The 25,382-nt window shown below is 33.8% G+C and overlaps 4 protein-coding genes across 5 annotated transcripts; 3 read left to right on the top strand and 1 right to left on the bottom strand.

Annotated features, from left to right (window-relative positions):
- The first annotated feature begins 2,436 nt into the window (after positions 1-2,436).
- BCIN_05g06870 (hypothetical protein) lies at positions 2,437-3,636 on the top strand. Its single transcript, XM_001548029.2, has one exon. It carries the CDS (start codon positions 2,523-2,525, stop codon positions 3,579-3,581), a length of 1,059 nt encoding a protein of 352 aa, XP_001548079.1. The 5' UTR covers positions 2,437-2,522; the 3' UTR covers positions 3,582-3,636.
- A 70-nt stretch (positions 3,637-3,706) lies between these two features.
- On the top strand, positions 3,707-8,009 carry BCIN_05g06860 (hypothetical protein). The gene is made up of 17 exons (XM_024693161.1): positions 3,707-4,151; positions 4,206-4,402; positions 4,459-4,544; positions 4,595-5,009; positions 5,074-5,162; positions 5,209-5,218; positions 5,279-5,290; positions 5,344-5,404; positions 5,513-5,531; positions 5,583-5,646; positions 5,738-5,783; positions 5,920-5,962; positions 6,024-6,435; positions 6,508-6,602; positions 6,652-7,032; positions 7,085-7,235; positions 7,382-8,009. Exons 1-17 carry the CDS (start codon positions 3,920-3,922, stop codon positions 7,802-7,804), a joined length of 2,736 nt encoding a protein of 911 aa, XP_024548946.1. The 5' UTR covers positions 3,707-3,919; the 3' UTR covers positions 7,805-8,009.
- Positions 8,010-18,629: 10,620 nt separating this feature from the next.
- Positions 18,630-21,369, top strand: BCIN_05g06850 (hypothetical protein). 2 transcript variants are annotated; one of them, XM_024693160.1, is made up of 4 exons: positions 18,630-18,811; positions 18,865-18,899; positions 19,003-21,256; positions 21,334-21,369. In XM_024693160.1, the coding sequence occupies exons 1-4, from the start codon at positions 18,670-18,672 to the stop codon at positions 21,351-21,353; spliced, it is 2,451 nt and encodes an 816-aa protein (XP_024548944.1). In that variant the 5' UTR covers positions 18,630-18,669; the 3' UTR covers positions 21,354-21,369. The 2 variants fall into 2 exon arrangements, with proteins under 2 accessions (XP_024548944.1, XP_024548945.1); XM_024693159.1 differs by having other exon boundaries at positions 19,003-21,353.
- A 218-nt stretch (positions 21,370-21,587) lies between these two features.
- Positions 21,588-25,382, bottom strand: BCIN_05g06840 (hypothetical protein). The gene is made up of 7 exons (XM_024693158.1): positions 24,478-25,382; positions 24,224-24,420; positions 24,068-24,175; positions 23,948-24,019; positions 23,813-23,899; positions 22,578-23,763; positions 21,588-22,526 (listed from the first exon to the last, which is right to left on the bottom strand). The coding sequence occupies exons 1-2, from the start codon at positions 25,107-25,109 to the stop codon at positions 24,288-24,290; spliced, it is 765 nt and encodes a 254-aa protein (XP_024548943.1). The 5' UTR covers positions 25,110-25,382; the 3' UTR covers positions 21,588-22,526; positions 22,578-23,763; positions 23,813-23,899; positions 23,948-24,019; positions 24,068-24,175; positions 24,224-24,287.

The following is a 25,382-nucleotide window of genomic DNA, read 5'->3' as shown; positions in this document are numbered from 1 at the left end:
AAAACTATTGAAGATTGTTCGGGTGGGTTGCATGCGATCCTTATCGTCATGCTCGAAATAGTCGCGCAAATATGGTTGGATCCATTTGGTTGCTTCACCTCGAAGGTATGATGCGGCCCATATACTCTTGGATTCCTTGGTAGTGAACTTGTCCTCATTGAATCGAAAGTAGATCTCAAGTTGTAAGAGGAAAGTATCGAGCTCTTGTCGACTACCTTGGTACTTGTCTGGTAAGGCGATCTTAAGGGTTTCGTTGATAGTGATCTCCTTTGGGGCATCGGTCATCTCGATATCGTTGGTATCTCCGGTAGACTGACCTGTGGCGGTGGCTCTGGATGCCATATTAGCGGTTGGTTATCGAATCGGTACTTGAAGCAGAAATGGTGCTCAAAGTGTTACGGGAGCTGCCTCTAGGGTCACGTGGAAGTGTCTAGAGATCTCTCGAGGTGGTTTAGACTAGACTTCAAGTAGGAATTCAATAAGGTTGTAACTGGTTGCAATTCTCGTAACTATAGTAATGAAACTAATGATTGTTCTTGAGCACGAAGCTCTACATTGTAATGAAACCCATTCCATATATAGACCTTCGTCCTGAAGTCGACCGACAAGTCGATCGGCAAGTCGATCGATAAGTCGATCGGCTTTTGATCACATGACACTTGTCCTGTGATTCCTATTGTCCTAGCTTATCCTTTTATCCTGGGGCTAATCCCCTGGGATATTACTAATATAACTTCGCGAAAAGTTTGCAAAGTTATGTTCAGTGCTTCCTAGGACCTATTGTCCTAGGAGCTGTATCCTACGTTTCTAGGATATCCTATGACTAATACTATATACATGCCTGAGGCTTTCCTTGGGTGCCTAGTGTCCCCCGGTATACTGCAGCTGAATCACTGAGGCCTATAATACCATTATAGCCTATACGTTGGTGATTCTACAGCCTGTTACTAATCCGTCGTAACAAATAAGTAACATGATTTGATCTATAGGTTTGGTGTTGGATCTATCTAGGTCGATGGGGATTTAATTCAGTCGGACCTTTTTCCCTTTATTGGTGGGGGGGAGGGAGGGAGGGAGAGTAAGTTGAGAGAGTTACTTCTGATTGAGAGTATTCAGATTCAGAGATATCAATTTGCTAATTTCTTGAATCTTGTAGATTGATTAGAGGATTGTTGGAGAATAAATAGATTAGTAAAGTTTATAAACTATTATTGTTATTATTATTATTATTATTATTATTATTATTATTATTATTATTATTATTATTATTATTATTATTATTATTATTATTATTATTATTATTATTATTATTATTATTATTATTATTATTATTATTATATTAATTAAATCTCGAGCGTAGCGAGGATCGGGGGTTTGGGGGCTGGCCCCTATAAAGATTAAAGAATTAAAATTAAAATTTTATATATCTCAAAAAAAAGAAAAAAAGAAAAAAAGCTATTATGAATCCACAGTCTGAAAAATTCTTTTTCCCCCACGACTAGTATAAGTATTAAAAGAAAAAAAAAAATAAAGAAAAAACAAGAGATTGTAAATATTTTGTTTCTATGATTTATAAAGAATTTGTTTCTGAGGGAGAGGGGGGGGGGGGAATGACGATTAATTGTTTAAATATAAGTATTAAAGGAAAGACTGATTTTGATGTATTTTGAAGTAGTCTATTGTAAAAGAGTAGAAGGTGATAGAGATTATATAAGAAAAGCCTTCGTATATACTATAGTCAATCTAACAGCTATGCTTATTAGTAATTGAGGGTGAATCACTATATAGCGATAGCGAAATGCGAGGACGCATTTGGGCTAAAATATATAATGTAAGGATCAAAGTAAGAGGGAGTAAAATTCGATGTCATTTTCAGTCTACAAAAGGAGGAACTGTAAATACTAAATATTCTTATCATGTGATCTATAGGTCATGTTTTTTTCCACGCACGCTATTTGGTAATGTAGACTATTCGATGATAAACTATGTTATGTGAGATCATCTATTTTGTGATTATTATTAGTGTTGGAATGAAGAATGAAAATCTATCATTAGATTGTATTCTTGTCGAATACTTCGAATTATTGATGGTGTTGGTATAGTACTAGGTATGGTTCACACTGTTGTAATATTGCTCAAGGTTTTAATAACTAGGACTAATAAGAAACGTATTGCTGTAGTGCCGAAAGGCGCTAGCGCAAGCGCTAGCACGGTCACATGATCCCTCTCCCGACAGATGGAAATGCTCTAAGTGATGGTGATGTTTAATTGATTTATTAAGGTTGAATTTTGTAGAGTATCAATAGATGAATTTGATGTTTGATATCCTGAAAACCGGTGAGCTCGGACCGTTGCTATCAATCCGCATTCCAGACGTCATTGAAACCCCGTACCTTCCTCGTGTGTACCCGCCACTACCACATTGTAACCTAGCTAGAAACCCTTCTTCTAATAACTCCAACTCTAAACTACTCCTTCTCATAAACATGCATACTAATAAATAATTTTCCAATACGGTGAAAATGAATCAACCCATCAATTTGATTTCTGCGCTGCACCGAACCACTCTCAACGAGTCTATCCGCGATACTCTCGATACTTCTCGACCCCTCATCACTCATCTCAATGCTGACACCACATGGCTTCTTTCAATACCCTACCCCGACGCAGCGGAAAATTTGTTCAAGAAAGCATATTATCATATATTAATCGACCCATGGTTACGTGGTGGTCAAAGTGATGTTGCTGCATTCTTCAGTCAGCAATGGCATGCCAATCCCAGCGCAGTGCAAAGCATCGCAGAGATTGAAGGGTTCATCAAGAATATTGAAGAAGTTGTGCATAAAAAGGAAATTGTGAGCGATAGAAGCTGGATTGATGCAGTAGTGGTGAGCCATGAATTCACAGACCATATGCACAAGGAAACTCTACTCGAAATTGCGCATACAGTTCCGGTATTTGCGACTTCGAAAGCTGCGGCGGCGATAACGTCTTGGGAACACTTCGACCACGTGGAAGAAATACCCCGGTTTGGTGGTGATTGGAAAGAATCTTCTACAGAGTGTTTACCGGGTTGGGTGGGTATATCGAGGGTTGCGAAAGCGGGGGAGGATTTGCTCTATTACCATTCTGCTATCATGATTACGTTCTCGACATCTTCGGAGAGGAATACTTCAGGTGGAGATGCGAACGATAATGTTCCTGAAGCAGTGATATATACACCTCATGGAATCGACCCTGGAGATCTTACACTGGTGGGAAATGCTCAACCGCCTATTCGAACCCTCGCGTTACTACATGGATTACAAGATATTTCGTTACCTCGAGCACAATTGAATAAAGGAGCATATAATGGATTGAAGGTTCAAAGGCTGTTAAATGCAAAGTACTGGGTTGGTACGCATGATGAGGTCAAGGTGGGTGGAGGAATTGTGAGCTGGTTTCTGAATCGTAAGGTTGTGACGCTGAAGGAAGCGTTGGAGAGAGAAGTTGCGGAGAATGGAGAGAGTGGTGATGTAAAAAAGGTAGGGGATATTAAGTTTTTGGAAGTAGGGAATGGCGAGAGTTTAATTTTGATATAATGGCTTTTCATTTCATTCCAAGCGGAGCGATCTTTGCAAATACTGTATATTTCTAAGCTTGCGATTTTTACAGAAGAAATTTTTTGGGTGCTATCAATCCTGGAACGGATTTGTAGTCATTGGCCGAATTCGTCTTTGATCCTTGTTGTTGTATATTTATCTCAACCATTGGTTGTATGCTTTCTTTGTTTCTTTGTGCTGGTTGGAATAACAATCATCAATTCTCTCTCTGCATCTACAGCAAACGTTATCGCAGCATGCGTTCGATTATATTAATCTGCAAGGCAACTAAGCTATATTGAAACTTCTTACGAAAACTTCTTGTCCTACTATTGAACATGCCTCCTCGTCGTCCTCCTCCTCCTCCTCCTCCTCCTCCTCGATGTTGGCGACCGCAAATACCTCGTACTGAGCTTGCGAATATATACGGCCATCCCCTTGAGCCAGAAATTCAAGGTATCATACCATTGAAGAGCGCCCTCACGCCAGTAACTTTGAAACCGCATCCTACCGATCGTGAGAGAAAATTTGCCGATGATGTGCGCTGGCTACAGAGAAGGAGCTATGGAAGTGTGTAATTCTCACTTTAGATTACAGATCTTTTCTAATATGTTCTGCCTCCAGATTTTACCGCTGCAGAGTTGGAGAGATTGGATGCCTTGGCACCACTTTACAATATCCATGAAGACGAAACTGCGATTAATCCAAATGCTGACATTACCATCCATCCTGTAATGCAAAGAAATAAGTGGAATTACCCGATGCCAAAACACTTAGCTGAATTTCCTTTGGGGGGAGACTTGGATGGGTACTGGAATCCTGTAAGTGAAAGGCTTCCTATGGCTAGTGCAATTGGCGGTACTGATGATGATGGCAGTGTACAGACGACATTGCGTGGGAAGCCATACTTCCATCCATTCGAATAGCAAGCTTGTATATTTCGCATGCGGATCTGTGGCCATGGTAATTATACCCTCAGCTCTATGTTTTTCCCACTAAATTTGCCTGTACAGGGTTGATGGTCTGCTTGCCGCCGAGTGGACTGATATTCCACAATCAGAGGCCCCCCATGCATTGCTTGGTCGACATGGAGGCTGGAAAAGATTCAATACTAGAGATCCTCTAGTGTATGGAACTGAAGAGGGTAGAAGAAATGTCCGAAACAAAATATTGAGCTATTCTAAGAATATATATTTCCGTCTAACAAGCTCTTTTGCCGATGCAGCAAGCGGTGTTCAAGCAGTAGACTACCAAATGGGAAGTGTTGCTGGACAAACGTTGACCAGCAAGATAAGCAATGATTCTGTTATAGTCGTTGGCTTCTATGCCCTCGCACCTTTGCTTCCTGGAAGTGTGGAAAAATTGAATACTGCAGAACGACGTTTGGTCGAAGGAGAAGTTGCAAAGACTATCATACATGAGCTTGGTGTAAGCTATTTTTTAAGGCCTCGATTTGGAAGTCCTTCCTTCGTCTTGCTCTAACTTGGGATAGCATGCACTGTTTCAGCAGGCATACAGAGCCTGCTTGCCCAGCCATAATGGCACTGAGATATATTTTCATGAGGAAGTAATTTCTGAAATGTAAGTAAACCATTACCTACTTTGAGCTTTTTACTAACTATTCTAGGGGGATATCGGTGAGTGTCCGCTGAGTGCTAATAGCTATAAATTACTGATGTGTCATCATTCTCTTCTAGCTGGAGCAGACTGTGGGTGGATCCCTATCCGAGGAAAACATTCGCAAATATTAATTTTGATTCAGTTATTTGGCGGGACTACACGGGCTCTTCGTGATGCACAAGAAGATTCGCTGCTTGATTTGGGTAAGCATACTTAATATTCTCATACAATCTAATACCCTAGTCTGTATGGCCCTTGGCAAGAAGTATATTTCAATGGCCATAATCATCTCACACTAACTCATTGTTGAGAGGGGGGGGTTGTGTTTAGGTAAGCAACCGCTGCTAACAACAACAATTCCTTTTGTCTTACTCCAAGCAGTGATATAAACAACGCCGGCACTCAAGGTAATGAAGGGAACCCAGTCCTACTCAGCAAACCACCGGTGATTATCCCATCTCTTCGAGCTGTTTCTTCCCACATTCAACGTACCACAATAAATTTTGGCAATGCTGATTTAGCATCGAATCATATAGGACTATTATAAAGCTATATATTGGCCTCTTTCTGTTTCCTGGTATAGTAAGTACTGCGCTGCTCTTTGTTCATCGCTATACAATGAATTACATATTTTGAGATTGGTCTTTTTCTCCTTTAATTTATATGGCTTGTTCCCCTCAATCGTTTGATAAATCGTCGACATGTTGACACATTTTAGTGGATATGGGAAGCAAAGTCAAATTTGAAAGCTTTGTTAGGAAGTGAGTCCAATTTACTTTTCCTCCAAAGTTGCTACTATGAGTGAAAAGCTGAAATCAACAGATATGGAACACGAACTTTGAAATATAAAAAGGTCACAGGTCAAGACAATCATCTCAAGGAAAATGGTATGAGATTCACTCTTTCAAGGGATCCGTTCACCGAGTTTGAGGGCATACCAAACAATAATCAACATACTGGGCTAAGGTCGGACAGTTCGGATACTTCAGAGCCCCCTCGCAAACGACAGAGGGTCCCAACCGCCCCAGCTGCCGTTGTGCGAAGGGCTCATACTTTCCAAGGACCACCAAGGCACATCCAGGAAATAAAACCACAGATTGACACGCTTTCTGAATTCAAAGATCAAGATTTACCGCCATGCCCTCGATTCGACGAGATTAGCGCGTATTTAATCGATAATCGTTGTCAGTTAGCCCTGCACACAATGTGTTTCGCCATGCCTGAGCATACACTGGTAAGAATAGCCTTCAGTCTTGGGCCGTCGATCACGATTTTGACAGTGTCATAAAGCTAATTTTACGCGCAGCGTGATTACATTCTACGACTTGGTGAGCTGAAAATTAGTGCCCAAGAATGGCGTGCGTATCTCCTTCATTGCGAAGCCGCCCCATATCTCTTCAGGTAATTTCTATTGCTTTCAAATCAGGCGCAGATGCTAATGGTGTGTAAGATTCGAGGCGCATGGAAGATGTCGTGACACCTCGACTTATCGTGGCTCCATCCAACTCCATGCTTCAAGCTGGCCAAAGACGGATCTTCCACCCATCAAAATACTAGATATAGAGGACAAACCATTTATGAAGAAACTCACCAAAGGTATGAGACTTTGCACCGTTATTGACATACTTGCAAGATACTGCGAGCATTATTTAGATCAGATGTGGCTACATTCTATCTTCTGGGACGTCGACATGGAGACATTCCTTACCATGTTCAACTCCGATATCAAACAGGGTAATGGAATAGCGACCAAGATTGGACTAGGTTTGATGTCCATAGAAGAACTTGAAGATTTAGTACAGACTGTGGTATCTGTTGGAACATTACTTACGTGAGTGACGATATAATTTGTGAGATCTGAAGATAACTAATGTTCATTTTAGTTGGGCTCCAAAGGGCATCATCCGACGCTTACCATTAACTATTACGGAATTCAAGGAAGTCATCGGTGGAAAATCAAGCCTAAGGGGCATTATTCTACCTAAAGGTCGATCACTGATTGATTGGGATGCAGGATATGAGGCTTTGCGTCGGGTGAGTAAAACTTCTTTTGAAATCCCTAGCCTTGCTCAAAATATATCCTCGACTGCTTGAGTTCCCCAATTACTTGGATGCTTTTTTTTTTGGAAGCCAAAAATTACATTGAGATTCGATGGCTAATTATCTCAATTTTCAATTAGTGGGACGACGAGGTTATGGAAACTGATCTGGACAAGCTGGCCAGGGCGGATAGGGGCATCACGTATGCCGACGGCCAACACGAAAGCGAACGGGAATACTCGGCGCGTACAGAATCGCCACCAGTCAAGACGCAAGCAGAGTTGGAAGAAGAAGAGTCTGAGCGCCAAACCAATGCTCTGGACGATTCGATTGTGACATATCGCGAGGCGCATCCGGATGCCACTGCTGAGGAACTCTTTGAAAAGTCGTATTGGGACATGTGGAAAGGATTTAATCCCGAGGGCACCAGGAAGGTCGCGCAGGAGGAATTCGATGATTGTTTGGAATATCTCAAAGCGATGGAAGAAGCTGGTGCAGGGGGGTTTGATATGGATATTTTGAAAAATGCTATGGAGGCAGGTGGGAACTGTCCTAATATGTGAGGTTTGCTGGGGGAAGTGAAGAAGAAGGAGAAGGAGAAGGAGAAGGAGAAGGAGAAGGAGAAGGAGAAGGAGAAGGAGAAGGAGAAGGAGAAGGAGAAAAAGAGATGATAGTGAGATGTTAATACTATGTGTTTAAAGAATTGATTTATAGTACTTGAGAATTTGATATAATATAACGGGATATGATATAGTAGAATAACATATATTCTATAAATTATATTCGCTTGTTTAAATTAAAGTATCTAGCTAGGAAGTTTAGTAGTGATTTAAGATATTCGTTTTTTTGAAGTTGGGAAATTATTATTATTATTATTATTATTATTATTATTATTATTATTATTATTATTATTATTATTAATTGGTATATATTTTCTATATATAATGGAAAATGAATGTGAGTAAGATAGATAGATAGATAATAGATATTTAAATAAATAGTTGAGTAGTTGAGTAGTTGAGTAGTTGAGTAGTTGAATAGTTAAATAGTTAAATAATATTTTTAAGTGAAGAATATACAAGAATCAAGGATTCGTTTAATTTTAGTTTATTTTAGTTTACTTAAGTAGTAGGAAAGATTTAATTAGATTTATATAGATAGGTAGTATATATATATATAAATGATTAGATATAATATAATATAATATAATATAATATAATATAATATAATATAATATAATATAATATAATATAATATAATATAATATAATATAATATAATATAATATAATATAATATAATATAATATAATATAATATAATATAATATAATATAATATAATATAATATAATATAATATAATATAATATAATACAATTCTATAATGGAATATGAAAAATTATAATTATTAAAGAAAAGGAAATGTCGTAGGTCGAAAGCATATGAAGGGTGATTATATATATATATATATTATATATATAAGATGGAAGTATGCTCGAATGAATAACTAATAGATTATATAAGCAATGTGACATATGATTTTGATTGAAAAATTATATAAGATTAATTTTCTTATTTTATAATTTGAAAGATTAGATTCCTTTTTATACTTATTCGCTTAGAATCAGTTTTCTTTATTTAAAATCCTTTTTCTAATTCGGTTATTCTTTAAATAAAGAATCTAATCTTCCTTTTATTCTTTCGAAATGACAATTAAATGATTAATTATTATTTTATCGATCTTATCTAATCGATCTATATATCTTTCAATCTTTCATTATTAAATTATAATTCGAATTTATAATGAAAATTACTTTATTCTTATTTGAATATATATATATATATATATAAATTAAAAGATATCAATATTATATTATATTATTATTTTTATTTATAAAAAATAATATTATAAATAATAGTCGTTTTTAATATATATTATCTTTTTAATTAATTATATATATAAAATAATAAAATAATAAATAAAACAATATTATATAATTTTATATAACTTTGCAAAGTTTTTACAAAATTATATTTATGTATTATATATATTATTTTTAGAATATTATTAGTTTTATTAAAAACCTTTTTAAAAGAATAAAAAGAGTATTAATTTATATATTCTAGTATTAGTCTTATTAAAAAAACCTTTTTAAATAAATAAAAAGAGTATTAATTTTTATTCTTATAATTATTTAATAATTATTATAATTTTGAATTATATCAATAAATCTAAATAATTTAATTCTATTTAATGGTTTAATTAATCCATCAGCTATTTGATTATTAATCGAGATTCAATTTAGATTTAAAAATCCTTTATTTATAAGATCTTTTATATAATAATATTTTATATTTATATACTTACTTTTATTGTGATATATAGCATTTTCGGATATAGTTTTTGCTACCATATTGTCTATCCATATTAAAAAATTTTCTTAATTATATTGATTTAATTCGATTAATATTCTTTTTAAATATATAGCTTTTTTAGTAACTAAATTTATAACAATTAATTTAAATTCGGTTGTGTTTTGAGTTACTATTGATTGTCATTTAATTCTCCAACTAATTAGACCATTTCTATATATAAATATGTATTTATTAATAAATTTTGTAGAGCTTTTATTATCAATATAATTAGAATTACAAAAACCTTTTATAAAACTATTATAATCTTTTTTATAAATTATTTTAAAGTTTTTAATACCTTTTAAATATCTAAAAATTCTTTTTATTGTTATTAAATATTCTTTACTAAGATTAGATATATATCTCACTAATTTTAGAATCGAAAATACAATATCCCACCTAATTCCTAATACTAAATATAATAATTTTCCTATTATTTTTTGAACTAATTTAATATCATTTAAATTTGCTTTATTAGGATTTATTTTTAAATTATTTTTAGTAATTATAAGAATAACTACAAGAATGCATTTTTCTAAATTTAAATCTATAAAACATTTTTCAATATATTCTTCTTGAAAAAGTTTTATAAACTCTTTATTTAAATTTATTTGAATATTTAAATAATCTTTTATAGGATTTAGATCTTTTAAATCTAAATATCTTTTTAGATTTTTTATAAAATCTTTTATTAAAACTTCGCTAAAGCTTATAATAACAATATTATCAATAAATATATTTAATATTAATTCTGAATATTTATTTATAAATATACATTCGTCTGATTTTATATTAATAAAATTTAATTTATTTAATATACTTTTTAATATAGTATATTATATTCTAACGGATTATTTTAATCCATATAGAGTTTTATTTAACTTTAATATTATATTTTCATTATAATATATTTTAAAAGATTTAATATATATATTTTTATCAATATTTTTTTAAACAAAAACTAATATCATATCTATTTTATATATATACCATCCTTTATTTATTGTTAAAGCAAATATTAATTTCCAGGCCATTTGCTTTATTACACTAGCAAATATATTTAAATAATCTAAGTTATATAATTGCTTAAATCCTTTAACTACATATTTAGTTTTAAATTCAATATTATTTTCGAATAAATATTTGATTTTATAAATCCATTTTGTTTTTAAGATATTTAGCTTTTTAATATTATTATTCTTTTTAATAATATTCCAGGTATTATTCTTTTTTAGAATTTTTGTTTCATAATTCATAGCTTTTTCTTAATTTTCTTTTTGATTCAAATTTATAGCTTCTGAATATAATTCAGAAATAATTAAATTTTTATTATAAGGCTTTTTTATTATTACTTTTTCTTCAGTTTTTATACTAAAGTATAATAATATTTTATTTTTATATTGATTATCACCAATATTATTTAATTTAATTTTATAATTTTGATTCTTTAATTCAATATATAATATATAAGTAAGATTATATATATCTAATAATGGTTCTTATTTTTTAGTACGTTTAGATTATCTTATTAGAATAAATAAATTAGAATTATATAAGATTTCTATTATTAATCTTTTATTATTATTTATAACGTAACGTATGGGGAACTCGGACATATGGGGAACTCGGACACTTTTTCAATTATTCTACACGCGATCTTGTTCTACGAGCCACACAATCCTCCAATTCCAATTCCGAATCACTTGAACTATTCTCTAGCTCTTCTTCTTCAATCTCTTCTTCTGATTCTTCAATTGGGCGTTTGCGTGGCCGTCCTCGTGGCTTTTTCTCCTTCGGTTTTTCCTCCGCCTCACGTACCATTTTCAATACTTCCTTAGTACTAAAGACAAATTGACCTTGTAATTTGACTCTTTTGCCTTTAGTTCTCTTCTTTCGAGTCTCAATTACCTCCTGAGCATCAGAGAGCTGTTTCCGAAGTAGGGCTATCTCAGCATTTTGAGATTCTACAAGCCTAGTCATTCTCTTGGCATATCGACGAGTTGGCGATGCAGGAGAACCACTGCTTGCTAGAGCTGTATTAAAGATCTGATTTGCTTGCCTTAGTTCTGTTCCATCTGGAGGAGAACTCCTGAGTATAGACAAGTCTAGGTCTTGATTGGGGGTTCTCATTTGTGGAGTAGAAGGTTGCTGGGAGGAGTTAAATGGTAATGAATCGAGTACTTTTCGTGGGGCAAAAGGTACTAAACCAGCTCCTCTCCAGCCAGCTTTAATATTAGAAGAATTCAATGCTTTTTTTCTGATATTTTGAAAGAGTTCTACCCATTCAGCTCTTTGGATTCGCTTTACACCAGCTCGAGAATATCGATCGACCTCTAAAGCATGATATCGTTTCATTGGCCCATACACCGCAATATCAAGTGGCTGAAGCAAGTGAGAGCAATGAGGAGGTAATATAAGTAAATCGATATCATTATCTATACAGAAAGCAATAAAGCTACCTGTAATATGGCTTGAATGGCCATCCATGATCAAAAGTCGAGGTCGGTCACCTGACACTTTCTTGGATTCTGGTTCGAAAACCCTTTTTAACCATTCTAATCCATGGCTATTTGAGGTCCATCCATTTGTACTAGTAGAGAACTGCCAGCTTTGAGGTGTGTCCTTTGGAATCCATGCAGAATTCGTATTCTGAGCCTTGAAAATGACCATAGGTGATAGAGCATTTCCAGCTGCATTGATACATTCAAATGCAGTTATCCATTCTTGCTTGCCAGCTGTAACTTTCCAATTCGACTTCTGAGTAGAATCGACTATAATGCGCGTACTTTGAGTACTTCCAACTCCAAATCCGGTTTCATCCATATTATACATATCATCTAATTCATACTTTCGCTCAATGAGACGCGTGCGAAACGCGTCAAACCAAGCCTGAATATTCTCCGGAGTTGCTTCTTTAGCCCGATTAGACTCTAATTGACGTGAATAGCATGTTTTAAGTTCTGGATGTCGTTTTTGGAATCTATAGATCCATTCGTGGCCTATAGGTGGAATTTCTGTCGAGGTAGGATTTCGAGATGACGCGACCCGAACGCGTCGAAGACGAATTTCGTCGGCCATTTCCTTCACCAACATAGGTGTAGCAGGGAATCCAGTGATGGTAAGTCGTGAAATCCATCGTACAAGAGTATTTTCTTCTGCGTTTGAAAGAATTTGAGCCATTTCGTGGGTTTGGGAACGTGTTTTCTTCCCAGCCAGCCTATCAGCTAGGGTAGACTTAGGGACTTCAAAATGCTCTGCAGCCTTTCTAATTGATTTAAATTCTTTCAATTGAAGTGAAATTATAGCCTTTTGAAGCTTCTCTTCAATTTGAGCAGATGTAGAAGGTGATTGGGTATGCATAATAAAAGTTATTGCGGTTTCAAGTTGGTGATGGGCTAAAAGTGTCCGAGTTCCCCATATGTCCGAGTTCCCCATACGTTACGTTATTAGAATTATTATAATTATTATTATTTTATAAATCATTATAAATATTATTATATATATCTACCTCTTCTTTTTGATTTTCATTTTCAAGAATTTTTATATTTAACCTTTCTAGTAAATCATTTATAATAAAATAATTATTATTATTTATATTTTTATTATAATATAAGATATCTTTTTTAATAATATAATCACTAAAATTTATAATTTTATTTTTATTTGAAATATAAAATAATAAATTCTTAGATAACTCAAATCCTATTAAAATTCCTTTTTCTGATTTATAATTAAGTTTATTTGTTTTCTTTTCTTTATATTTTAATATATATACTAGAAACCCTAAAACTCTAATTTCTTTTAAATTAAATTCTTTATTTAATATTAATTTAAAAGGAAAGCTTTTTATAATTCTATTATAATACCTATTTTTAATATAAATTATATCCTTTAATATATTAGACCATAAAAATACAAATAGATTTTTATCTTTTATAAATATTAATAATCTTTTTATTAAATATTTATTTAATTTTTCGACTATTTCATTTTGAAAATGATAGTGAGGATTTATAAATTCTAATATAATACCTTTTGATTTAGCAAATAGATTCTATTGATTCAAATTAAATTCTTTTGTATTATTGAATCTTATTATTTTAATACTTTTATTAAATTGATTTAATATTAAATTATAAAAATCTTTTAATATAATAAAAGTATCAGATTTATATTTAATAGAATATACCCATATACCTCTCATAACCCATTCAATAAAAATAATAAAATATTTTTTTCCTTTTAATTCTAATATTTTAAATTATCCACAAATATCAATATTAACTCTTTCGAATTGATTTAATTTAATATTAGAAAAAGTTTTATTAATATTTTGAATCATTTTAGTATATATGTAGGCTTCACAATAACTTAGATTAATATTAGATTTTTTTAAATTTAATATTTTTATAATATAATCTTTATTTATATAATTTAAATATTTATATCAAAGATCTAATTTATTAAGATTTATATTTTTCAATTCCTTTTTAAATTCTACACCCAAATCTATTTTAGAATTTTCAGATTCCTTTTTATATTTATCTTTCAAATCTATTTTAGAATTTATATTTCTATTAATAATATTTATATTTATATTATAACTTAATTGATTTATTAATTTATAATTTATATCACATTCTAAATAGAAAGCATTATTAATTTATTTAGTTTCAACTTTAATATTTAATAATTTATTTGAAAAATTATAAACATTATCAAAGAGTAATATATTGCTAGCCCATCCCTTTTTAGCCGTTTGTTTAATACTAATTAGAATTGATTTTAGTGAGGGTATATACTTAATTATTCGAATGAATATTCTTTTATTATTTATAATAATTAGAATATCCCCATGTTTTAATATTAATATAAATTCTTTATTTGTTATATTAGTATATTTTAGAACTTTATATGTTTTATAATTTATAAGCTATTCTTTATTTGGGTAGTAATGCTTTATAGCTTTCAAATCTAATATAATATTATTTTTAAATTTAATAATATAATTTGCTAATAAAATTATAATATTATTTTTATATTCGGGGCTAGATGTAATATTGAAATCTTTTGAAAAGGCCTGATTTATTTCTTCAATATTAGAGTTTTTAAAATCTTTTTTAATTTTATTATTTTTATTTTAATTAGCTTTTTTATTATTTTTGTATTTATTATAGGACTTATTAAACTTTTTAAAATTATTTAATTTTTTTATAATTTTATAAAGTTTATTTTTATTATTATTATTATTTTTATTAGAGTTTTTAGATCTTTTATAATCTTTATTATAAAATTCGAAATACTTTTTAAAGCATTTGCTTTTTAAATGATTCTTTTTATTATAATATATACAATTTGGAATAATATTTTGAGGTTTAATGATTTTATTAGATTTTATAGAATCTTTCATTCTAAATTCTTCGAATATTAATTTAGATATTAATTTATCTAAATCAATATTATTATTAATTAAATCTTTAGAAATCTCTTTTGTTTTTTTAAATTTAAATAAATCAAAAGAATCATTTAAGTTATTAAATATTATTTAAATTATATAAACCTTTTGTAATTCGAATTTTAAATTTTTTAAATAAATATATAATAATAATATATTATTTATATATTCATTTATATTATTAAAATCATTATAATTTGATTCTATTAATTTATTAAAATATCAACCTATTAGATCTAATGAGGTTTTATTATATATTTTATTTATAATATCCCAGAGTTTTTTTGAATTAGATTTTTCTTTAAATCTTTTATTTAATTTTATTGATATTATAGATTTTAATATGGCAAAAACTTTTTTAAATTTTTTTTTAAATTCTTTTAATTTTTTATTATATTTTAAATGAAACTCTTTAAATATAGGTGTATTATTAGGCTTAAAATAATATTATTTATTAGGACCATTATTTGAATCGTTTATATAGGGTATAACGCTATTAACTTTTAAAAAGAGCTTAGCTTTATTATACCATTCTATATAATTAAATCGACCATTCAGAATTGGGCTTATATATTTGATTCTGTAATTCATATTTAATAATCTTTTAAATATATAATATAGTGTGGTAAGTACTATATGAATTAGAATCTTATTTAGAAGTGTTTTTTAATTTTATGAAAACTTTGCGAAATTATATTATATGTTTCAGATATTAATACAAATTTCATATTAGATTTAGTTGTCACCTCTTAATCTAAATCTTATTATATATATTTAATAGAATTTATTTAAACTAGGGCATTTTTGTATGAGATAATTTACTATATTATTCACTTTGAATAATGTACACGTATTTGTATAACTTTTAGGGATTTAATTTTATTCATTTAATTAAATTTAATCTCAAGAATACAAACTTATATATGAGAAGGCTAAAGAGCTAATACTTTTATAGGGGTAGAAGTTTGATATATATATTTTATTCTTTTATATTATCCTTTTTATTCAATCTCTAGTATGATAGGGATATTGAATTGTTTCAATTGTATTCTTTTTTTCTTTGATATATTTAATATAAGATCTGAATTATAATTCTTTAGTTCGATAAGATTTATATTCGGATTTAGTATTTTAGTTATATATACATTCGATATATATTCTGATAACCAAAACTCTTCAATAATTAAATTAGGATTTCTCTTTATATTTTCTATATTATAATTATAATATATAGATATACTGAAAATAAAATCTTCTATACCTAATTGATCTATTATATTTTAATCTTCATTTTAATAAACTATTGGATAATATTTGACTTTTATATTGAAAATAATATAATGATATAAATTATTAATATAATAGGTTTTCTTACTATTATATTGAATTATATCATATTGTTTATTATTAATTATATTTATACATTCTTCAATTGATCAATCAGAATATCTCTACAATATTTCCATATAATATATATATGTAAATAGGATTCGTAGACATATATATAATATATATTTCAATAATATATATATATATATATATATAATAATTGACAATATATATAATGATTGATGATGTATATGGGGATTACAGACATATATATATATAAGAAAATGCCTCCCGATAATATGCTTTATCTAGTAGTACTACCTTGTAGTGTGATAGGGGTGTATATAATATATATATATATATGAAAACTATATAAATTCGAAGAGAGGTGTGAGATCGATATTGATTTGTATTAGCGTATGTTTTTTTATATATGACATATAAGGCATCAGGTTTTGATTGAATTTCAATTCGATTTTAGACGCGTTTTGAATGTGTCTAATTCCGGATTCGAAAATCGATTTTCTTTCAGATTTTCGAAAGCTTTTTCAACATTTTCTTGAAAGCTTTTTCATCACTTTTTCAACATATATCGTATTGTATGCTAGGGTAATTTGCTTTTTAATCATATATATAAGTTACCGGGCTCATAATCTATTATAAATCGAAAGTATATAAAAAGTAATTATATATATATATATATTATATATATAAAATGGAAGTATACTCAGATGAATGACTAATGAACTGTATAAGCGATGTGACACGTGATTTTGATTGAAAAATTATATGAGATTAACTTTCTTATTTTACAATTTGAAGGATTAAATCCCTTTTTATACTTATTCGCTTAAAATCAGCTTTCTTTATTTAAAATCCTTTTCCTAATCCAGCCATTCTTTAAATAAAGAATCTAATCTTCCTTTCATTCTTTCGAAATAACAATTAGATGATTAACTATTATCTTATCGATCTTATCTAATCGATCTATATATCTTTCAATCTTTCATTATTAAATTATAATTCGAATTCATAATGAAAATTACTTTATTCTTACTTGAATATATATATATATATATATAAATTAAAAGATATCAATATTATATTATATTATTATTTTTATTTATAAAAAACAATATTATAAACAATAGGAAAGGAAAGGAAAGGAAAGAAAATCATCAAATATTTATTAAGTTTCTATAGTAGGGAATATATCGAATAGATTTAAGAGAACTTATTAGTAGCTTAGGTAATAAGATACTAAAATTAATTAATCCTGAGCATATATACTAGACTATATATAATATATTTTCTCTTTTATACTCTCAATGTTTCTTTTCTAATATATAACTTTCTAATTTGTAGATTCCTTTTTAGAGGATTATCATTCTTGATTGTTTTAGTAGATCGAGTTTATGAATTATTCTGAATAGGAGATCTTTTAGGAGAATTGTATATTTCTGCTTTTCTATAGAAACTTCTATTATGCGATAAAGTAAAATCGAGGTGTTTTTATTCTTGATATAGAGATAGAATAGAATAGGTATCTATTATTACAATAGTACCTTAGATAGGAATATAGAAAGAGAGATTAGATTGTCTCTTGGTCTCTCCGAAGGTAGCCGGGTAGAAAGTCTAAAAGTTTATCAGTCTACTTTATAGGAATGAAGGTTTATATAGATAGATAGCTTTTTTTTTTTTTTTAATATAGGTATAGAGCTTCATGCTTAACTTAAATAATAATTCTATTACTTATTAGTTATAATCTATCCTAATTTCAATCTACTATTTGTCGCTTTCAATATAAACCCTTCCATGTGACTTTCCAAAGGCACGTCGTAATACTTAAATATCTCGAGCCTATTATTTCCCGTTAAAATTTAATCTCTTTGTGTCCCTGGGCTGTTCAAGAAATGAACCCATCCGCAGTACCCTGAGCCAGGCTGAAAATGAGATCGCTCATGCTGGCGCCTCGGTTGCGATTGCCGCTGACTAAAATTCGAAAGATCAAGGCAGGGGTTCGTTCGGGGCTGATATTGGATCTCACAGGTTTTATATTTGGATTGGATGTGTAATACAACATGCCCCGTAGTCTCACCCATTGTCAATTGCGGCACAGGATCACGAAGTGCTGGATCTCTAACATGGCCAAGTGATCTGATCTGGCGTACCTTTCCTTGCGAAGCGCTTGTGAGAACATCGAATTCAGTATCATATTTATCAATATAGACAATGAAAGAGAGCTCTGTTGAACGCCACGGTCTTGTGCAGGTACACCAGAACTGTCCTAAGCGACCTTACTTAGAGCTAGTCCTCCCGGAAGATGTGCACTCGGTCAAATATGTGGCCTTTGCAGTGTCAAGTCGAGATCAAGGTATGGTTTCGAACCCGTGGCAGAATTACATGGCTACAACTGACTCTTGTAAGGTTGGTGCGACAGCAATGAAGGTGCATCGTTCACCGTAAGTAAAGAGAGCCGCCCAGCAGTCTCTCTTGGGCATTATCTGCTTACCCTATCGAAGTAGATCAATACCTAAGCGTTCACGACTAACGTATACTTTGTAGTCGGTGGATGTTTCCGCTCGGCGGCCTCCCAATCGGACTGATTTGCGTATAATGACACTTTTTGAAAATCACCGTGGAGTTCCCAGGTTTCATGATCACACAGCTCGATGGGATGAGTCTACCCCGGGAGCCAAGTGGAAGTGGATCGAGAGCCTCCAGCCTGGAGATGTCGTCCAGCTTGTTCCTCGTGCGACTTATCAAGGTTGGGTCAATTTCATCCGGACAGCCCGAATTACAATAGGGTACCAGCCTATCACCGAGCGACCCTTGTTGAGGAATACTCCTTCAATGGAGAAGCATATTTATGCAAGGTCACTCAATAGTTCCGAAAAGGAGATCCGGCTCTTGGATTTGCAACCAGGCGAAGCAGGAGACCCAGTTGTTTGCTCAATTCGATTTCACACCCTCGGAAGCAAGGGGGGATTTGAGGCTCTGTCTTACTGCTGGGGAAATGCAAATGACTCCTCAGAGCTAATTTTATATCCTTCGGAAATGAATGGTCCGTCTGAGGTTTATTCCACTACCGGCTCAGTCTTCATGGCTTTAAGACAGCTGCGATACAGAGATCGACCTAGGTCTATATGGATCGACCAATTGTGCATCAACCAGAATGATATCGAGGAAAGAGCACAGCAAGTAAATATGATGACTGAGATCTATTCTAATGCTTCGGCTGTCAATATATGGCTCGGGGATGGAGACCTAAGCACCGAAGCTGGAATGAGAGTGGTTCGGGACATCCACAACTTCAGTGTGCGAGTTTGTAAGGGCGGTGATGCCTGCACCTGTTTCGGCACCTGTCATACTATCATACCTACAAACATCTCGGACTCAATCGATCAAACAAGAGCCCCCATCTCGTTCAGAGGAATGTACGAAATCTTTGCGGCGCATCAAAGCAGATTTGTGACTGGCGTTAGAGAGCTTATTGGAGGACATCTCGGTCTTCACTTATCCGAACTCATGTCATGCCTCTTTATGAACCCTTGGTTTCGACGGATATGGGTACTTCAAGAAGCGTTGAGGGCACGGACGGCGCTCGTTTACTGTGGCCCAGAAATTATTTCCTGGAACGAACTTCTTGATGTTAACATGTGGCTCAACAGTACGGATTACAGGTTCCAAGAGACATTCCTGCCAGCCCATCCCATGATGCCTTCAATCTGGACAAGTTTGAGAATGCAGCAAAGTAATCTAGCAAGCCTAGATCCTCGTGATTCTTCACAGGAAGGAGGTCATCATCTGGGCATTTTAGATGTCTTCCTTGATGGTTTGGAGCTCAAAGCAACAGACCCACGGGACAAGCTTTTTGCCTTACTCCCTTTTGGTCGAGAAACCTGTATAGCAGATGAACTGCCCCTTGCAATCCGGCCTTCCTATAGCAAATCTTCGAAAAGAGTTCTTGCCGACTTCACTAAATGGTGGATTTGCAAGAACAAATCTCTAGCCATTCTATCATATACCCACGGCCAACCAGGACGAGCTTGGATACGTCTACACGATGACCCCTTTGGACCCCCAACATCGAGGCCAACATGGGCAATAGGCAGTGACGGAAACGCTGCTTGGGCTAAAACGACTCTGAATACTTTGTTCCAATTTACTGCATCGAATGCCACTATCCCAGACCCATCGCTAATAGATCTCGACACGGACTCAGATCCCGAGACTCTGAAACTGGCGGGCTTCAACTTGGCTACCATTACCGAGATGACCTACATCGCCTTGAATCACGACTTGAGAGAGATTAGCGAACCTTTGAAAGACTTGCTAGCCGTCTGGGATCAGATCATCGATCCGTGTGGACACTACAAGGTATGGAATTCAAAGCCGGAGAGGGCGCGGGAAAATCGCGACGATCTACCTGTCGCAGTAGAGAGGCGGTTGTTGGATGATCCGCGCGGCCTCGGAGAATTCCTGGATCATCTCAAAGCTCATTGGGCATATGTGAGGCGACCTCATCTCCCTGCAATATGTCTTGCTTCATTATTAGCGACAGAAGGGGGGGTAAAACGATGCGAGACAAACAAAATTCTAACTTGCCTTGATCCCTTCTTTTTTTTGGCCTCTAATGGACTGGTCGGGCTTTGCCCGTGGGCAGCTAGAAACGGTGACATTATTGTGATCTTGCATGGGGGTAATGTGCCCTTTTTACTTAGGCCTGTGAGCAGTGAAGTTGAGGGTGGCAATAGTAGTAAGGAAGTGAAGAGATTTGAATTTGTTGGGGAGTACTTTGTCTCGGGTGTTATGCATGGTGAGTATTTGAAAGGAAGAAATTACTCGGAATCAGAGATATTTACACTAGTTTGAAAGATATTAATATCTAATAAGGGCGTCAAAGATCTCTCTAAGATTTATAGCCTATAGCACTCTCGATATTCATAAGGAAATAGATTTATACTTTTGATCCTTGTATATCGATAATAGGATCAAAAGGGAATACTCACCGGATTTTTATATATTTACTTATGCCTATGCTCTGTGGTAGGCTCGACCGGGATTCTATGTGTATTCCCCAAGAACAAGTACATTTGACCAGTCATATTCACCGCTCAATAGAACAGCGTTGGTAAAAACAAGAAAAATATCAAGCTTGCAATTAGCGTCCAAGCCCCTTGACACTTTATTTATCAATGTATAATATCTACAATCCGATCCACTAATAAGTATATATATATATATATATATATATATATATATACACACCATGTATGTATATAAGAAGCGAATAAAATAGAAGCTAATAGGATTACATCCCTCATAGCAAAGCATATTAAAATATGGAAACGAGATTTAAAGAGAGAATCTCAAGTTAATTGTTTTTCGACTCTTTGACCCTTTGACTTTTTGACTCTTTAACTACCATGGTAGTAGCAGTAGTGATAGCAGTAGCCAGTCAAGAAGAGAGAAGGTGAAGAAGAAGAAATGAGAAGAAGAGAAGAGAGAAGAAACTAGCTACTATCCATTCATCATCCTGACTGATCAAGAAAGCAAATACTCTCAAGCGAAATCCTTCATTCATAAATCCATCCATCCATCACCAAACCAATTCCATCAATTCCATCCCCTAGCCAGCTCGAAGCGAAAGAAAATATCATTCAACCAATCATTACCCACCATCCATCCATCATAACATCTCAATCATAAGAATCAATTCCCATCAAGAAAAAAAGCTCATCTCATCCCACCATAAAATCATCATCCATTCCGCCTACATACTTCATTTGATCATGGAATTTAAATTCCAATAATACTCCTCACCAACATCTTAGCTGCATCAGAATTTCCACCCAAATTACTTTGATCATCTTCAGCTGGGTAGAAGAAAGCCGCGACGGCAATAATAACATAAGCTGCGCAAAGAAGTGCACCTTCGAGGTAATTAGATCGACCATCTAGAACCAAGAAATTGACAATAAAGGCCGAGACGAAGAGACAAACGGTCTCGAAGAGCGTAAAGTATAATGTCATTTCTCTAGACATACACCAGCCGAGAAGAACAATGAAGGGAGTAACGAAGAGAGCTATCATGATAAGTTAGTTCAAATTTTATTAAACATTATCGAAAAACATACCAATTTGAATAGAAGAACCAACGGCGACACCGATTGCCAAATCCATTTTATTCTTACTAGCTACCGTAACAGCTGTAACGTGCTCGGCAGCATTACCAACAATAGGTAAGATAATGAGACCGATGAAAGCCTCACTCAAACCAGAATTGCCTTCGACGACAGCATTAATACTATCAACCATGAATTCGGCACAACAGGCTACAAGACCAGTAGAAAGAAGAAGTAAAACGATGGCTGTGGTGCGAGAAATATTTTCATCCTCATCTTCCATAGGAACCTTGTTGACTGCAACAGCTGTGCTGTTGATGCGAATAGGTGCAAGATTGGATGGGGTGGGATTAGCTGGATTTGATACGGTTTGATTGAGACGATCCGGTAAGGAATTTGTGCGACGAATTCCCATACGAACGCGAGGAATATTTCCAGGAGGTGGAGTTCCGGTAGGTGCAGGGTTGGTAAAGACATTTTGAGAAAATGTTTTCGGAATTTGAGGTCGAATACCAGAGGTTATTCCACGAAGAGTAAATGGTCGTTTTTGAGCGTTGTCTTGGTTTTCGGGATTGTCCATCATGGCAAAGTCAACACGACGTGGATCGAAATCATTCGGTACCACTTCAGCAGATTTCTCATTGACAACTTCAGGTACAACACCTTCATTGATGGTTTCTTGATGTCTGAGAGCTCTCTTGCGAGCTTTGTGTTCCTTTTTCTGTAACTTGCGTTCTTTCTTCTGTTCCTTTTTGGTCATGACATAATTTGTGAAGGAACCAGTGCGACTTCTTCTAGGACGTTCATCATCACCATCATCGGCAAAATCAATAGCGCCTGTACGATGATCATCACCAGCGGACCCATTACCTTCAGCTGCATGATTGAGGCTGCTATTGCCAAAAGATGGTGTACGAACAGCCTCAACATCAACAGTATCTTTCGATGCTGAGCTTGACTTACGACGTCTACCACCTCTGATGAGTCTCTTTACACGTTTGGCAGTAGTATTTGAACCGCTGGATCCATCGGAATCAGAGCTGGAGGAGGACGAATCATCAGATGATGAGTCCATCCAAGCTGCAACCGGTCCAGGAGCTAATTCCTCATCAATAATATGCTGAGGAGTACTTTCATACATGTATGCGTGGGACTTCAACTGAAATAAGAGGTACATGGCATAAACCAAAAGGAGAACCTGAAAGAAGTTAGTATATCGAGGTCTCACAGACACAATGAGAACTTACGACACTAGTACCACGACTAACTTGCAAAACTTTGGTGTTAGCCTTATCTGCAGCAGTTGTAGTATTGAACGATGCGTGGAAAGCAGTCTATATTTGTCAGTTAATAGTTTAGGCTAAAGGAAGAAACTTGCGTACTGGAAGCAATAGACTCATGACGCTCAAACTTAGAAGACAAGCGCTCATTTGTGTGACAGTACTATTATAGATCTATAAATATCAGCACTGCTCACAATTTTTCGATGGAGAATCAATTACCTGTTCACGGAAGCGAAGTCCACCAACCAAGAAACACATTCCTAGAATCAAGAGTAGATTTGCAAGAATCGAACCGAGCAAGGAGGCTTGGACAATACGGATTTCATTCTGTTGAGAATTAGAATAATTCGCACTGAAAAGGGGAACATCACTAACCTTTTGCAATGCAATGCTATAGGGTTAAAGATAAACAGGTGAGCATATGTTTTGAACGAACATTTCACAAGGGACTTGCATGAGACAAAAGGAAATGGAAAGGGTATAATGATATGGGACGCGATTGATATGATAATGCCTTTAAGAGGGCTTCTCGCACTTTCTTGTCTTGATCTCTCACGAGGTAGACATACATACTATTGATATCGTTAGCTTGATTCTATATTCACATCACGATGTAGAGGGAAACTTACAAAATGATAAGCTCAACAGCATTACCAAAAGTAACATTCATCAAAGCACCGATAGTATCACCCATCCTCTTAGCCACACTTTCCGTAGCATGACTGAGTAAACCTGCCAACGGTATAATGGCAATCGCATTCATCGCAAAGATGATACCTGGACTGAGATCAATCGCATAGGCAACGATACCAACCGGGACAAATACCAATAAAATGTTGATAACACTTGAAAGTATGATATGTTTGCCGGTAAGCCAAAATCGAATGGCAATGTTCTTCTTCTTAGGTTTCTCGGACTCGCTCGACTCTATGATATTCCCCTCTCCATCAACTTGCGGAGGTGGAGCTGGTGGCGGATGGACGTTGGATGTATTGTCTGCCACATTATTTCTTGTGGGATTTGAACGTTGGCTCTTGAGGCCACTGTGATTTGCATTATCTCTTGGGATATTGGTTGCATTATTAAGAACGGAGGTAGCAGTGTTGGTGCTGTTCTGCGCGTTGGTCGTAGGAGGATTGCTCAAGGGGAGCGTTGGTCCACTCAGATCTGACGAGGTCGTAGGGTTGCCATGTGCCTTGGATTTATCCCAAAAGCTCACACGATCTAGAAATGACGGCGAATTAGACGAAGTTTTCTTCATCGATGTAGAATCCGATGAATAGAATTTGAGGATTAATTTGTTCAACTGCGAAACAAACTTTGGTATGGGCGCGTTGAGTTGATTGAGAGAAAGGACCCAGATGGATTCGCTATCAGATTAGGGAAATGGAGGAGGGAAGAGAGGTTGGTGTTTTTGTTTGTCGAGAGAAAACACGAAAGAGCAAGAGCAAGAGCAAGAGCAGAAACAAAAGACGTTTGATGATAATATGATAATTGACGACCAAAAAGGATGAGGACGTTTGTTAATATACCC

Source organism: Botrytis cinerea, chromosome 5 (assembly GCF_000143535.2).
Source record: "Botrytis cinerea B05.10 chromosome 5, complete sequence".
Classification (NCBI taxonomy): Eukaryota; Fungi; Ascomycota; class Leotiomycetes; order Helotiales; family Sclerotiniaceae; genus Botrytis; species Botrytis cinerea.
Note: the sequence above shows the minus strand (reverse complement) of the source record. Positions and strands in the feature narration are given on the sequence as shown.

Bases quoted from the DNA above. Each gene is read 5' to 3' on its own strand.
- BCIN_05g06860 (XM_024693161.1), top strand. From the start codon at position 3,920: ATGCCTCCTCGTCGTCCTCCTCCTCCTCCTCCTCCTCCTCCTCGATGT. The intron at 4,545-4,594 runs GTAATTATACCC...TTGCCTGTACAG, and splicing joins CATGCGGATCTGTGGCCATG to GGTTGATGGTCTGCTTGCCG. The intron at 5,010-5,073 runs GTAAGCTATTTT...AACTTGGGATAG, and splicing joins CTATCATACATGAGCTTGGT to CATGCACTGTTTCAGCAGGC.
- BCIN_05g06870 (XM_001548029.2), top strand. From the start codon at position 2,523: ATGAATCAACCCATCAATTTGATTTCTGCGCTGCACCGAACCACTCTC.
- BCIN_05g06840 (XM_024693158.1), bottom strand. From the start codon at position 25,109: ATGAAGAAAACTTCGTCTAATTCGCCGTCATTTCTAGATCGTGTGAGC. The intron at 24,421-24,477 runs GTAAGTTTCCCT...CGATATCAATAG, and splicing joins GCTGTTGAGCTTATCATTTT to TATGTATGTCTACCTCGTGA.
- BCIN_05g06850 (XM_024693159.1), top strand. From the start codon at position 18,670: ATGAAAGAGAGCTCTGTTGAACGCCACGGTCTTGTGCAGGTACACCAG. The intron at 18,812-18,864 runs GTATGGTTTCGA...GACTCTTGTAAG, and splicing joins AGTGTCAAGTCGAGATCAAG to GTTGGTGCGACAGCAATGAA. The intron at 18,900-19,002 runs GTAAGTAAAGAG...TATACTTTGTAG, and splicing joins ATGAAGGTGCATCGTTCACC to TCGGTGGATGTTTCCGCTCG.